Source organism: Lontra canadensis, unplaced genomic scaffold (assembly GCF_010015895.1).
Source record: "Lontra canadensis isolate GAN:19392208 unplaced genomic scaffold, GSC_riverotter_1.0 scaffold94, whole genome shotgun sequence".
Taxonomy (NCBI): Eukaryota; Metazoa; Chordata; class Mammalia; order Carnivora; family Mustelidae; genus Lontra; species Lontra canadensis.
In genome coordinates, this window is record NW_022631088.1 from 2,438,028 (window position 1) to 2,453,872 (window position 15,845).

At 52.0% G+C, this 15,845-nt stretch overlaps 1 protein-coding gene across 2 annotated transcripts in view; it reads right to left on the reverse strand.

Moving 5' to 3' along the window:
- Window positions 1-10,063: 10,063 nt before the first annotated feature.
- Window positions 10,064-15,845, reverse strand: part of LOC116854778 (AP-3 complex subunit sigma-2) — a 51,200-nt gene continuing 45,418 nt past the window's right edge. For both annotated transcript variants that reach the window (XM_032836939.1, XM_032836938.1), the window contains 2 exons: window positions 12,717-12,824; window positions 10,064-11,039 (listed from right to left, as the gene is read on the reverse strand). In XM_032836939.1, coding sequence (XP_032692830.1) covers window positions 10,911-11,039; window positions 12,717-12,824 — 237 coding nt within the window. In that variant the 3' untranslated portion in view covers window positions 10,064-10,910. The remainder of the gene's footprint in view (window positions 11,040-12,716; window positions 12,825-15,845) is intronic.

The following is a 15,845-nucleotide window of genomic DNA, read 5'->3' on the forward strand; positions in this document are numbered from 1 at the left end:
TGTTCTTTAAGAACAGTTTTGTTGAAACTGACATACACTTGACAGACAGGAAACTGCTTACAGTCCACAAGTCCTGACAGGTGCGTACTAGTGCCGCACTCTACACAGTGAAGATACATAAAGTACCTGGTGACCCAAAAGTCTCCTCGTGCCCCACTGTGATCCCTCCCTCCCACCCCACTGCTTCCCGGCCCCATTGCCAGGCAGCCACTGACCTGCTTTCCGTCTTTATGGATTAGTTTGTTTCTACAATTGTACATAAATACAATCACATGTCTGGCTTCTGTGCTCACAGGGTTGGGTGAGGATTAACCCCACAGGACCCGGTGCAGAGGAAGTGCCCCCCACCCAGGAGCTGCTGAGGCAGTCCACTGAGGTCCCACTATGCTGAAGTAACAAACAGCCCCAACTCCTCCCGGCTTACAAGGCTCAGGCTGCATGTCTGTCTCCATTGTGGGTTGGCTCTGAGCTAAGTCAGCCCCACATGGAGACCCAGGATGAAGGAGCAGCCTTCACCTGGGACACCACCAGTCTCCTGGCAGAGACGGAAGCAGACATGGCAGCACCATACCATGATTCCTGAAGTTTCTTCTTAAACGTGGTGCACCTCACTTAGGGTTAGGTCGTCAAGCCTGATGGCAAAATTGTGGGAAGTGTCTTGTTCCCCCCAGAGCAGAGAGAGGCAATGGATCCTTTGAACAGTAATAACGTCTACCACTGATGTTTTCCCTACTATTATCATTGTTACGGATTAACCCTTTCTACAATACGGAGGTCATGAAAATTTTCCTCACATGTGGCCCAGCCTGATGTCCCAGGCACCATCACCCCGTGCTGGGCTCTCTTCTCCCCATGGACGGGGTCCTCCAATTCACTAGTACCCAGTCCATTGTTTTGGAAACATACAGAAATTAGCTAAGTCCACCAGGACCACATCTCTGTTATCCTTGGCCACAACCCATTCTGTGCACCCTCCCCACTGCCCACTAAGCCCCAGAAACCCTCCTTTCGTGACCCCTGCTCTCCTAATCATTCTCTGAGCACATGGCTTCCCTTCCCTTCCAGGACCCGGCCCTCCACGTACTTTGCCTACTTCATCTCCTCTCTTCTTGCTCTGCTCCCCAAACCTAACTTACCCACCACCTCATTCCTGCTCCTCCCACTGTGCCCGACAACACAGGGCCACATTATCCACATGGCTGCCCAGGGCCCTGGTCATCACCTCCCTCCATGCCACAGGATGAGCAGCAAGTCTTCCCAGCTCTAACCTGGTGACGTCCCATGCATCCTCCATATCTGTCTCCATGGTCCCACCTTGACCTGGTTTGGGCCACCACTGAAGGCCTCCTGGGATATTTTCCCTCCATTTTTTGCACTAAAGCTAGGGTGCAAAATGGGACCCATAATCACCCCCGCTATGCACAACCAACACACACCGTCGCTCGCTGGCTTCCTGCTGTACTCAGGAGAGCCTTGCCAGGCCCCAGCTCTGGTCACCTCCCTTACCGCAATGTCTCCACACCTGCTCTAGCTGCTCAAGAGCCCTTAATTCGCAAACTTATGCTCTCTGGCCCCCTGGCCTTTGTGGAGCTATCTAATCCCGTAATGAAGGAGCTGAACGTACAGTTCTGGAGGTTTTCTCCATCTCCCCGCAAAGGAGCTCAGTCTCTGAATGGTGGCACCAGCTCTGTCCACTGAGGGTTGTGGACATGTGGGTCTCTTCCAGTCTGAGAGGGCAGGGAGGTGACTGGAGGGCTGGGAAAGACCAACCAGTGACAAGGACAAGAGTAATGACAGTGAACCAACATTTATTCAGCTCATACCATGGACCAGACACTACCCCAAGTGCTTCCCATGGATTCTTTTTTTTCCCTTTTCAAATCCATGTTTTTTTTTTTATTGACGTTTAAAAAACCTAGATAAAAATGTGAAATCATAAGTGAAGAACTCCATGAAACTTCACGAAGTGAACACACAAGCAAAACCAGCTCCCAGATCAAAAGTGAACACATCCAGCACCCCAGGAGCCCTGCTCCTGTCCCCTTGTCTCTTGCTTCTAGGACACCCACTGCCCCAGCTTCTAGTACCATATGTTCACATTGCCGGTGTTTGCTGGGCAAATAAATGAAACCACATAATCAACATTGTTTTGTGCCTGGCTTCTTATGCCCGGCATTGTTTGTTAGGTTTGCCCAGGATGTCGCATGTAGGTGTCGTCGGCTCTCTCTCAGGGCTGTGCTTATTCCAGGGAACGGTGTTTATTCATGCATGCCCATCCCATTTAAATGGGCATTCGGTCGTTCCTGATTCTTGGCGATTATGCATCGTGCTATCGACATGTCTGTGCACATCTTTTGATTGGACACGTGCACTCATTTGGCACCACGGAGTCAGAGGATAAGCATATGTTAACTCCAGTGGATCCCACCAGTTTCCCACCAGCTGTAGAGGAGAGTTCTGCATTAAGTCTTCATCTGCACAACAGCCCGTGGCACGCGATGCGGTGGACAGCTGTCTCCACTTCGCTTGGCAAGCTCCCCACTGTGTGACGCTGGGGCACCTCCTCTACTGCCGGTCCCCGCCTCTGAGCTTCACCAATCAAAGGCACCTGCCTGGGAGTCTGTGTCTTCGAGGAAGGCTGGCAGGGTCTGCAGCCCTGGGGTCCAGGGTTGGCAGTGTTGGAGATGATTTCTGGAGGACTTTTTTTCCTTGTATCCTGGTCAGTTTGGTTCTGGGCTTTCCACCTTCCTTTTGAACCTGTGAGAGCTTCCCCACAGCACGTTAAGAAGCTTCTCGGTTGGTTCTGTTTGCAACCACATACCCTGACTGATTCAAGGGAACGATTTTAATACCATTTCACAGGTGAGAAAACAGCACAGAGAGGTTAAGTAGGTTGTCCAAGGTCACACAGCTGACCTGCTGGAGCCGAGACTCAAACCAAGCTTATACCCTATTTAGGGCTTTCTGTCTGCATGTTTCATACACTATTCCCACAACCTGAAGCAGGCAGCTAAGTGACTCACTTGGGATCATGCAGTGAATCATAAAGTCAGGCCCCTTGACTCCCACACCACAGAGCTTCCTGCCCTGAAGCCTGGAGTGAGCATGGAGCATCAGCACACTTGAGAGGGAAACAGGAACGTGCATGCAAGGGCCGAGCCATCTTTTATTGACTGACAGCTAAGAGGGGGGTGTCAGGCACTGTGCTGGTCACCAGCAGAAGAGTAGCAGCAAATAGTGAAGCAAGCAGAGAAGACATTACACATGCTGTCCTGTCAGGTGACAAGGGCCATGGAACAAAGCAGGTGAGGGAGAGGGAGTGACTGATGAGGCAGGCAGGACAGGGAGGTCCTCTGAAGACATCAGAGCTGCAGGGAGGCAAGGGAGAATGCCCCTCAGTGGCAGTGAGCCCGGTGTGTCCGCGGACCATGAAGGTCAGTGCGGTTGGGGCAGGGAAGTCAGACGGGCCAGCAGGAGAGGACAGAGACAGGTAGGGGCCCAGCTAGGCAGGGCCTTGCGTTTTGTTGTGGGGCTAGTGGGAAGGCTTTGGAAGGTTTTACGCGCTGCAGGGCGGTGCTCTGTGGTCTGATGAAGACTTCAGAAGGTTCGGTCTGGCTGCTGGGTGATAAAACGGGCCATGAGGAGGCAAAGGAGGGGTAGATCAACAGCTGAGGGGCTGTGACGGTGTCCAGGCAGGGGATAAGGGTGCCGGGGACGTGGGGATGATCGGCAGGGTCCAGGATGGTTGGTTGGTTGTCAGTATCTGCGACAGGTGGGCAGTGGGCTCCCAGAGAGGGGGCTTAGTGTTGGGGGCTCTGAAAGGGTGAAAACAGGGGCTGGGACACCTGAGGCTTCAACGAGGGGTGAGGCCGGGGACTGCCGTCTCAAAACAAAGGCACTACGTGTGAGGCCACACGGGAGCTAGAGGTAACTGGGAGGCCCCGGGGAGCCCAGCCTGACCTTGGGTCCGTGGCCTTTCTGGGGGCACAGGAGCCCAGAGCAGCTCCACAGGGCTGGGCTGGGAGTTGGGAGCGAGGTGGCTGACAGGAAAGAGTTCTGAGCCCGAGCCGCCAGCTCAGCTGAGCCTGACAGGGAGGTCCCCTCTGGGCTGTCACCTGGAGCCAGGTGCTGCTCGTTGCCAGGCAGCATCGCCGTGGGACCTGCCTGTTGGGTACAGACTCTGGACCTTGGGGTTTCCTTCCAATGCTGTAACATCATTACACGCTTTAAACAGCTGGTGGGTTGGTCGGCACTTCCGAGGGCCCAGGAGGGCCCGGCTGCAGGAGAGGAGGCAGTTGGAGGCTGGCACACTCAGAAGGGGAATTTCAGCAGAAAATGCCCCAAGGTGTTCCAGCCCAGCATCTGAGCGGGAGTCTCCTCCCAGTGGTGCTGGGGAAGAAGCTCCCAGCCACACAAAGAAGTTCCAGGAAAGTTGGCTAAGCAGCTGGCAGTTCAAAAAAACCCAAAACTTTAGCTTGCCTCAGTTTCCCTAGCAAGGAAGGATTACTTCCCAGGCTGTAGTGTCGCCATCTTTGGCTTGTAGCTACCTCATGCCAGGCTGCTTGAGTGAGATTCGTGTGGCCTGCAGCCAGCTGGGTCTACCCGGAGGCTTGGGGAGGAGTCAAAGGAAGGGCATTCAAGGCGCAGTGCTCAGAACAGAGAGGCTGGAGGAAAGCTTCCCGCCCAGTCTGCCAGGGCCAGAGTAGTGGTCTCTGGCTGTGGGGCAGTGGCCTGGGTTTGTGGCTGCCTGTTCACCTCCAGCTTCCCTGCGTGCCTGTGAGCATTCAGAGACGGGACGTGGGAGGGCCTCCTTCCGCTGCACCGCTCCATGCTGGAGGAGGCGTGCTGACTCACCAGGCCACACGGGCAAACGTAGGGTCTTATCTTGGCTGCACCCAGGCTGGAAAAGGAGTGGCTGCCTCTGGAGAGGCAAGGTCCTTCCTGGAGGCAGACCAACATGGACCACCGGTAACATCCCCACTCTCTGTCTGGTGCCTCCACTCTGATCAGTGAGTGTCTGAGCCATGCTGGTGGGTAAATATTTTGAGGATCACCTCAATCTGGAGGACCAATGGACCCCAGTCTTAGAAATTCACCTGTTCTTCTTCTTTATCATTTCAGCTGTGCCTTACGTCATGAGTTTGCAAAGGGCCGCTCATTTTTAGCAATGCAGAAGACAACCTTCAACCTGCTCTCTTGAAGCCGTGGCCCAATCCTAGGAGGCAGGGGAGGGCACCCCTGTTCCCAAGTGCTCTTAGGAGGCCAGGCTAATGTCAGGGTTGAGTAACACTGTAAGATTTGCTCTAGCAAATGCCCAAAGATCCCAGTTCTCATGGGAGGTGGCCAGGCCTGCTTGGCCAGAAGCACTTATCCCAGTCCTGGCCAAACAAGGACTCCTTCCACTGTGCCTGCGGCACCTCGCATCTTCCCTGCAGACTGGGAGGGAGCTGCGGGCTGTATCTCCCACACTTCACGTCCTACCAATCAGAGAAGTTTGCTCCTCATTATACGAAAAGCTTTGCTTTCCAGAGCCTCCCCCACTTTTTCTACCTCTGGGCCAGGCCAGCAGCCTCTCTCGGGAGGCCCATCCTGGCTTCCCTCCCAGCACCGCCAAACCTCCTGGCTTCCTGCATCTTCTGCCACTCCGTCTGCCAAACACCCCACAATGACAGCAGTCTGAGTTTAGGGGGCCCTCCACGGTCTACAGGAGTTCTCTGTTAACCCCCAACATCCCCCGGGGCAAGAGTACCTGGTTCCTGCTTTTCTGGCTGCAGACACTGACCTTCTGCAGGCTCTGGGCATCCCAGGGCGGGGCTGTAACCCTCACTCACTCCTACATGACCGCCTTGCCACTTGGCTGGAATCATCCTTCAAGTTCCCTAGTTGCGCTGCCTCACTTGGGGACAACTGCGAGCTCAACAGCCACGCCTTCTTAGTCCCCAGCCCCTTGGCCTCTCCCCCTAAAGGCCCCTTCCTTGAGGTGAGGTTGTTCCACGGTCTCCTCTCCCTCCCCCTGCCCAGAGGCTGTGTCTGCACCCCTCCTGTCCGCTCTTGGCCACACTGCTCGCTCCCACAGCTTCAACCCATTTCCTCTCCTGCCCACTCCCAGGCTCCCAGCTGGCTGGTGAACATCTGCCCCAGTTACTCTCAGGGAACTCCAGTCTAATGTGTCCACATCCAAACTCTGGATCTCTCTTCCTCTCAAAATACCTCCTCCTCTCTCAAGTTATGCCTTCACTGGTCCTCCTGTCACTTGGGTTCCTCAGTCATCGGCTTTGCCTGGTTCTCCTTCCCAAAAGACTGAGCACAGGGCCCCGGAGAGCACAAGCTATGCGTTCTCGTAAGAAGGAACTGCTGTTTGCCTCAACCATCACTCACTCTACAGTTCCTGATTGAGCAGTGCACACCAGGCACTGTCCACACAGCACCAAATGGGCGATGGACCCCGCCCCCCTGGGGGGCATACATCCTAGCGGGAGACAGGAGCTACAATCCAAATACAGTCTGCTAGAGGGCCATGGAAAAAAAAAGTGCAGAGCAAGGGTGGGGATGCAGAAGAGGGGAGCCACTTCATGTGGGACGGTCTGAGAGGCCCCTCCTCTGTCCAGAGGGTGGCATGGCTCTAACAGGCTGAGGCCAATCACCCAAGTCAAAAGGAACCTAACTCGCACAGAAAGAGAACACTCTTGGTTTTGGTAATAAAAATCCAGGGGCCTTATTTCTTAATTCTTCGAGTTGGAAACACTTGTTGCTAGCAGAGATAGGGGCTTCGTGGTTTGTGGGAACAGGGTGGCAATCTGGCTGAACAGCCTTCTGTTATCTTAAATTTTGAACTACATGAATATGTTTCCTTTTTAGAACATTAATTCACTGAAATAGGAAAGAATGTGCCTTTTTGAAAAGATTAATCATTTCCATGGAACTATTTCCTTAAAGGGAGTCTGTCTGCTATCTGCTGACTGTCTGCCAGACAACAGATGGGAGCCCTCCCATGCTGCTCTGAGGGCAAAGTCTCAAGCAGGGGGACAGCCACTTGGCAGCTCGTAAGCACAGCCAGGTGGCACACAGGGGAGTGTGGGCACTTGATGAACCACGTGCACAGTGAGACAGGCACCCCTGGGAGGCAGGGCAGAAGGCGTGGGGAGCTGAAGAGCAGGCGCCTGCTGGAGCCAACAGTGCCTCTGGGTCTCTCTCATACTGAAGCGGCTCTCTATCCTGGCTATCACGTTCACTCCGATTTTTATCTTCAGGCACCGCTGATGCATCCTATTTGGGAAGCCGCAGAGAGATGGCTACACTAAGGAAACCCCCTCTTACGGACTGGTCCAGGGGCGCCTGGGTCTTAACCCAGGCTGAACCCTCGGTTGAGGGTTCGACTCTTGGTTTTGGCTTGGGTCGTGATCCTGGGGTTGTGGGATCAAGCTCCACGGTGGGCTCCCCACTGGGCCTGGAGTCTGCTTCTCTCTCTCTCCCTCTGCCCCTCCCCCAGCTTATGCGCTCTCTGTCTCAAGTAAATAAATCAATCCTGGAAAAAATAAAAATAAAAGGCTGGTCCATGAGACAGGATTTAGTCGGCATGCTCCCCTGGCTCTCTGGTGGGGCTGGGGCCAGAGAGCACTTTGCTAGGGTGGCTGCATGGAAGGGGGGTGGAGGGGAAGGGGTGGCTCTGTAAGTGGCAGAGGCCTGAGTAACAGGGACTGAGAAGACTCAAGAAATCCCAACTTAACCGTCAATGTAACAAGCAAGGGCTATGACCAGGCCAAGAGGAAAGGTAAGTAGCTAGATGTCCTTATGGATTAATGTCTGTGTCCCCCAGATTCCGATATGGAAGTCTAATCCCCATAAGTGAAGGTATTTAGGGGGGGCTTTGGGAGGTCATTAGATTTGGATGAGGTCATGGGGTGGAGCCCCATAATGGGACTGGCACCCTTATAAAGGAGAAGAAGAACACAGAGCCTTCTCTCTCTGCCATGTGAGGACGTAGCAAGAAGATGGCAGTCTCTGAAACAGGAAGCAGGTCCTCCACTGGACATCAAATCTGTTGGTATCCTGATCTTGACTGGACTGCAGAACTGTGAGGGATGTTTGTTCAACAACCCAGTCTAAGGTCTTTCTGTTACACAGCTTGAACTAAGACAGGCTGGTTAGAGCATGGCCAGAAGGGCATGATGGGGGCTGCTGGCAGTAGGAAATGGGTTTTTGTCCTTTAAATATCCCATATAACACAGTCACCAATTCGAGTCACTACAAATTCAGACTGCTAGTCACTCAACGTGGGCACTCAGAGCTCCTCAGCAGAGACAAGATCAAGAAGCTGAGTCTAACATGCACCAGGCACTTAGAAACTGTGTAACAGAAGAATTTCAGATTTTAATTAGGGGCAGTGAGCACTGGAAACCCAGTACTCTGTCCCACTTCAGGAAACGCTCAGTGTAAACTGTGCAGGGCCAGGAACTCCCAAATTTAGACCCAGTCCCTATTTTCAAAACTCACATCTCTCAAGCAGCAGAATCTGTATCCTTCCTCAAAAAAAGCATACAATTTCCTTTTAATTAAAAAAAAAAAAGAAATTTATGGTTTTGCTGGTAGCAAGCAATAGGTCTAGCTGGATTTGCAGGCAACCTCAAGTACTTAATGAACAATTACTGTGGTTTGTCCAAAGGGATGGAGCTTTCCAATAAAACAACAGGCTGAAGTTTTAGGCTACTTTTAGAGGCTGTCTGGGAGGGGACTGGGATGCTTACTTGCTGGGGTGTCTATGGGACCCGTCAGTAGTTTGTGGGAACAGAGCAGAAACCAACGGTCTCTGGCAGCTAAGAACATTGGAAGGTTGTCCCGGGAAATGCAGGACATCCAACTGTCCTGAAGTAATACATGAAACCACAAAATGAAGAAAGAAACTCAAGAAAAATGACTAGGTTCTAGCTTTGTGACTCTCAATACAACACTTAACACTCTGGTCTACTGTTCCCTCAACAGCACAACAGAGCACATATGGGGTCTCCAGTGCTTGCCCTCTATGACACTGTCACTGGCCCTGTGAGCAAACCAGGCTCTGCTTCCTTATGTACAACAAAGAGGATTAAATCTGGAAAAGCCATTGAACAGTGAAGAAAATGGACTTCGGATTTAGGCAAGCAGAGTCTCAATTCTTAGCCCTGTGTGACCAAAAGCAGGTTACTTGACCTGAGTCTTACTCTCTTCACCTGCAAAACGGAGCCAATAATGTCTCTTGTAAGGACTGTGGAAGGATCTCGCTCACACCGCCTTACAGTATGTGTAAAGTAAATACCAGTCTTTTTCGTCCTTTCTTATTCCACGTTCAGCAAATGTGAGAGGGATGTGAATATCCTGAAATACCCATTTAAAAAAATTAAGCCTTCAAAGAATGCCATCAGCGGTGACATCAGATAACCTCCATCTCCTCCGGACAGAAGAGGGCCAACCTTCTGATCACCACCCCTGTCTCCGAGGCAGTCAGGTAAGGCCTGAAAGGGTGAAAAGAAGAGGCTTCGGGGAATACTGGGCACTAAGCACAGAGCATGGCAGTCCTATGGGTGCCATCTAAGACGGGCTCTGCAGCAGCAGCAGCAGCAGCAGCAGGAGACAGGCGAACAGTCTGGGCCCCCGCCAGCAGGCACGAGAAACCCCCAGGCTGGGAGACTGTGCCGTGACAATGCAGTGAGCTCCCTAAGGTCCTGAGTCCTGGCCCCCGAGGCAGTGCAGGAAGAGGCATTACTCTAAGGTGCAGTCTGAGATCTAAGTTAACCACAGAAATAAAGACTCATGACATGTGAAAATGTACGCCTTTCTATGGGACAATGTCACCTGGGGGGCACAGCGCGGGCCCAGAGGCAGAGACCAGGGAGGGGCTCCTCCCACCCGAGGGAGAAGATGCTGCGCTCCCATCAGGCTCAGCTAGCACACTTCCCGTGGCCCCAACCTTCCCCGTGCCAGTTCTAGAATGAGAGTGATCCCAGCTCAGGCTCTCCTGCTCCACAAGCAGGCGCAGAAGGCAGTGGCCTTCCTGTATGGAGAAACTCATCACTTACAACACAGCAACTGATCTGTCTGTTCCTCATGAGAAGAATGTATTTAAACCTGGAAAGAGTCAGAAATCTGAGATATTCCACACATTGTCAGCTTTGCCTTCCACAGACGTGGGGCCTCCCCACTTTGGTGAAGGGCCTTGTGGCTGTGCTGGAGCAACGGCCGTGGGGAAGGGGGTGCTCTCCCTACTAGCATGCACCAGGTTCATGAACTGGGTTGCGTCCTGTGCAAACAGAGCTAGGGCTGTGGCAGTGAGGGAAACATATTCTGAAGGCGGTGGGAACCAGAAACTTGCCTATAAAAAGGTCTCTGGGCATGAAAACCCCAACAGAGCCAGGGGACAACTCTGGTTCTCATCAAACTCGGCCCTTGTTTGCCACTGACCACATACCCTAACTGAGGGTTTGGCCCTGTTCTAGCTTCGGCACCTTGTCAGCAAGAGTGAATGCCACAGGATTTCTGAAGCCTGACGGTGCTAAGGATGAAGACTCGGCAGAGAATGTCCTAGTGGTGGGTTCTAGGAAGCAGATGGGCCCCCAGACAGTGCCTGGTCCCTTGAATTGGCTACATGCGGGAAGTAAAGGTACGAGTGGTTGGGCACGCAGATCCCCACAGAGGAAGCCAGGGTCCTCCCACATCTGCAGTGGCCACATGTATCACAGGCTGGCAGGTGGCACATGTGAAAACCAAGCCAATGCTAGCCATGAACCTGGGACGCCCCCCACCCCTAACTCCACCAGCACCCCAACAGCAGCAGGGGGCAGGACCCCGGGGCCTGACCCTTCTAAGGCTCAGAGTGGGCTCTGTGGCAGGACTGGCTTGGCTTGCTTCAAGGACTGCAGTTCAGTAGCCATGGACCCTCAGACAAACTGGGACAGGTTGGGGACTTTGATGTTGAGATCACCAATGTTGATGTTCCGAGGAATCTCCGGTAGATTGATGTTTTTCACAGCAGACACGGCCCGGGCAGGAGCTGCTGAAAGGCCACCCTGAGGAGAAATGGGAAGGGACATGAGACACACGCTCAGTGTCATCTGCCCAACAGTAAGAAACAAAAGTGACAGAGATCTGGAAAGTGTCCACACTGAGCACACACAATGCACGCTTTGATTTTTTCTCTTTATTCCCCAAAGGTAGCCAGCATGATGATCCCGAGGGTGACAGGGGCCGTGGGGTAGGGACCCACACTCTGCACTCCTGAAGGGGTTGTGCAATATGCAGTGCTGTAGCCCCAGCATCTGAGAGTGCCCGCACACCACAGGTGCTCAATAAATGCTTGCTGCAATAACCTGAGACGGTTCAACCGAGTCATAGTATGGGGGGCACTTTTCAGGCTCCAACACAATACCTTTCCTGAACAGACTGTGTCTTAGAGACTAGTGCAATCACAGGGAAATTCTTACAAGGAAAAGGAAATTCAGACCTTAGGGCCAAATGCTTGCTGACTAACACCGTGAGATGGGTTAAGAGTTGGCTTTGGAAATATCACGTGGCAGCGAGATAGAAGGACAGAGGTCTGATGTACCCACAGCCATGGAAAGGCTGGTAACAAACACAGGGGAAGGCGTCCGTGGTGGGCGCTCCCCTCTGGCTCTCCCACAGTGCACAGAGAAGGGGAGAAGCCAATAAGATTCTCAGAACCATTTCCTCCTTACTGACTGCTTTCAAGACACTGACTCCAGTTCCACTCTCTTCCAGCATGTTCCATTCTTCTGCTTTCCAAACCCCTTGCCTCTGACTCACTTACTATTCCTGGAAGCTTCCCGGCCTGCCTCCCTAAAAGAACTATCATGCTACTCTAACTGTGGTCTGGAAAAGGTTCTTCAGCAGGACGGCCAAGCCTCATGGGCAGAGGAATTTCTGGTTTTGCAAGATCAAGTTCTGTTACAAGAAGCAAGCTCTTGAAGACACTTAACTCACTGAAGTGGTAACTTATTCTGCTGTTTCTGCCACACGTGAAGGTTTATGACCATAGCCTCTGCTCTCTGGGAAGGCTGATGGAGGCGATGGAGAGACCTCAGAGGGGTAGGATGGAAATAACTGTGAGCTTTTTTTTTTAAAAGGTAATCTCTATGCCCGATGTGGGGCCTGAACTCACAACCCCAAGATTAGGAGTCGCACACTCCACCGACTGAGCCAGCCAGGCACGCCTACTCTGAGCACCAGGCGGGGATGGGCTGGGGTATGTTATTTGCAAATCCAGCCAAACTCTGCTACAGCTGAGGAGAAGGCTAACTGGAAATAAGGCAACTGGCATCTGTGAGGTTCTGAAAGCCACCATGAGAAATGGCTGCTGGGAGACTGGACCGCCATAGCACTAGGAAACCACATTGGGACCAGAGAAGGGCATTCTGGCTCCCTCCAGGGTACACATAGCTTTGAAAGGAGGAATGACAAACCACAAACATGGGCCATAATCCCCCAAGCCCGGAGCTGTTCATCTTCCTGAGCCAACTGACTTTTCCGTTCACACTTTTAGCCTTAATTTTTACGTTTTATTTTCAGCACTGGCCTTCAAATCAATTGGTTCTGATGGACTCAAGGAAGAAAGAGGACCGTAAACATGCCTAAGGTTCCCCAGCAACACAAACCAACACATGTGTCCATTCCTCCTTCTGCCCCAGGCTCTTCAAACAGGCCAGGGCAAAAGGACGGATGTGACTCACCTCGGATTTCTCCAGCCTGTTTTGAGCTTCGACCTGAGCGACGATTTCATTCATGTTGGTTTCCAACACCATCCCACCCATCACCACCTCCTGAAGGATGTAGTGCACCTAAAGGGGAAGTAAAAGTAAGAAGGGTTAGAGCACCCTGTGGTAGCTGGGGTGTGGCCCAAATGGGCCACATGCGGGAAGTGAAGGTATGAGTGGCTTGGGCATATGAGACCTCATGGCCTTTCCGGCACCAGCCCAGCAGTCGGACCCGACACCAGCTCCTGAATCCCAACAGACACCTGAGCCCCTGGGTTATCGACCTCCCAAGTGAGCCCAAGCAGATGGCCCCCACACCCTGGCATTCCCTAACACGGATCTCTTCCGCGAGCAGTGACAGCTGAACTGCCTGGCCTCACTCAAGGCAGGGAGGTGGTGGCTAAGAGCACAGGCTCTGAAGTCAGACAGACCTTGTCTAAATTTCAGCTCTGCTCTCTGTTAGCTGGATGATCCTGGGCAAATTATCCTTTCAGTTCTCCAGCTTCCTTCCAGAGTTGTGGTGAGGACTGAATGCGATAACCTGTATCAAACACCTGGCCTGGCGTCTGCCCACAGCAGCTTCTGAATGAACTGGGATGGCCTTCATTACTAGTATTGGCATCATCCTCACTGATGCATTCCGTCAGTGCAGCTGTGGCAGAATAAGCCCTGCCCAGTGGGATGTCTCCCAGGGTTCCTAAGACAGACCTTCCGCCTGGGCTCCACCGGATGCAAAATGGACCCGTTCCTTTGTACTTGTCCTCATCCCTTTCTTAGAGCTCAGGTAAGACACCAGGCTCACACCTGGGCTTGGGTCCGTCTAGCCAGTACTCCCTAGCAAAGGTGAATCTCGGTGTGCCAGCAGAGCCGCGGTGCCGACTCAACCACTGAGCTCCACGGTAGCGGGAGGGCTGCCACGGAAACCCCCAGAGGGTCAGGTCAGAGGTATCCAGGGGTTCTGTAAGCAGGAGTGGGACTTCCTCATTCAAGTCAAACCCTGTCAACATGGCCTTCATGGTGCTTTCAGTCATGCTGGAAAGACCACAGGTACCACCTCATATTGTTAAGTAAGCACTAAATGAGCAGTCTGAGAAGGAAGAGGGCAGTGGTTAGAGAGACCAGACGTGTTCACTGAGATGGTGGGAGGACTGAGCCGGGCTCTGCCATCGGAGAAGGATGTCAGGTGAAAGGCACTGGAGAAAGCAATTTGGCTGGTGTAGGGTACAAGGAACATCAGGGTCTGGCTGGAATGGCAGATTTACCAAGAGGCTAGAGACAATGCTGACAAGGCAGTTTGGGCCTAAAGTCTGGGCACTACTACCATTTGGGGACGGATAATTTTCTTCTGGTGGGGGCAGGGCTGTCCTGTGCATTGTAGCATGTTTGGCAGCAACCCTGGGCTCTGCTCACTAGGTTCCAGGAGCACCTCTCCAGCTGTGACAATCCAAAATGCTTCCAGACATGGTCACGTATGGTCTGGCGAAATCATCCCCAGCTAAGACACAGGGGTCTAGCATCTAGACTGAACCGTGGAGGATCTGAGCGTCAATTTACTCTGTAGGCAACAAAGAGTCAAGACAAAAGATGTGTCTGTGCGTTTGTGCATTTTTGGGCACATCAGTTCTCGGGCACATCAGTTCTCTGTCTTTTGCCCAGAGTTAAGCGGAGGGAGCGCGTTAAGACGTAACCAGGGTACGTCTTCTGGCCTCAGGGAGGAAGTGTAATGAAAGCATGCTCAGCAAGCAGTCTGCTTGAGATTCTCTCTCGTTCCCTCTGCCCCTCCCCACTGCATGCTCTCTCTCTAAATACATAAATAAATAAAACCTTAAAAAGCTTATGTTTAGAGACACCTGGGTGGCTCAGTCAGTTGGGCATCTCCTGGGGTTCTGGGATTAAATTCCACATTGGGATCCTTGCTCAGGAGGGAGCCTGCTTCTCCCTCTCCCCCCTGCCCCTCCCCATGCTTATGTGTGCGCACGCTTTCTCTCTCTCTTTCTCTCTATCAAATAAGTAAATAAAATCTTAAAAAGAAAGCATATGTTTAAACACAAAGTATGTATGCTTACATGGGGCTTTACAAATCACTCTTCTTTCTTCTTTTTTTTTTTTAAGATTTTAGGCAGAGAGGCAGGCAGAGAGAGAGGAGGAAGCAGGCTCCCCGCTGAGCAGAGAGCCCGATGTGGGACTGGATCCCAGGACCCTGGGATCATGACCCAAGCTGAAGGCAGAGGCTTTAACCCACTGAGCCACCCAGGTGCCCCTCTTTCTTTCTTTCTTTTTTTTTAACAATACTTTAAAAAGAAAAAAAAGATTATTTATTTATTTATTTGACAGAGATCACAAGCAGGCAGAGAGAGCAGGGGTGGGGAGGGGGGGGAAGCAGGCTCTCTGCTGAGCAGAGAGCCTGACTCGGGGCTTGATCCCAGGACCCTGGGATCATGACCTGAGCCGAAGGCATTGGCTTTAACCCACTGAGCCACCCAGGCGCCCCCTACAAATCACTCTTCTGTCTACACAGACACACTCATGCAGCACTCTTAAATTTTATACAACAGGAATTATTTCATTACTTAATGCAACTGGAGATTTAATAGCAAAAAGCTCATATTTAGGTAACTAACAAAATGTTAAACAGACTGATCTTAAAATTATTTATTAGGAAACTACACCGTTTTTATACTTCCCCATCAAGAAATCAGCCTCTGAACATAATGTGGTGGTTCCTCAAAAATTTTTTTAAAGAAGAACAGCCATATAACCAAACAATTCCACCACTGGGCATATACTCAGAACTGAAACCAAGGATTCCAAAAGATACTTGCACACCTCTCTTCACAGCAGCATTATCCACAGAATAACCAAAAGGCAGGAGCAACCCAAGTGCCCATCGGTGCATGAAAGGATAAGTCTGACGTATGCATACAAAGGAATATTATTTGGTCTTAAAAAGGAAGAAAACTCGGACACCCTCTACTGCATGGACGAACCCTGAAGACATTACGCTAAGTGAAATAAGCCAGAAACAGAAGGGCAGATACGGCATGACTTCCTTATGTGAGCTACCCAGTAGCCAAAACCAGAGGCAGAAAGTAGAACAGTGGTTGC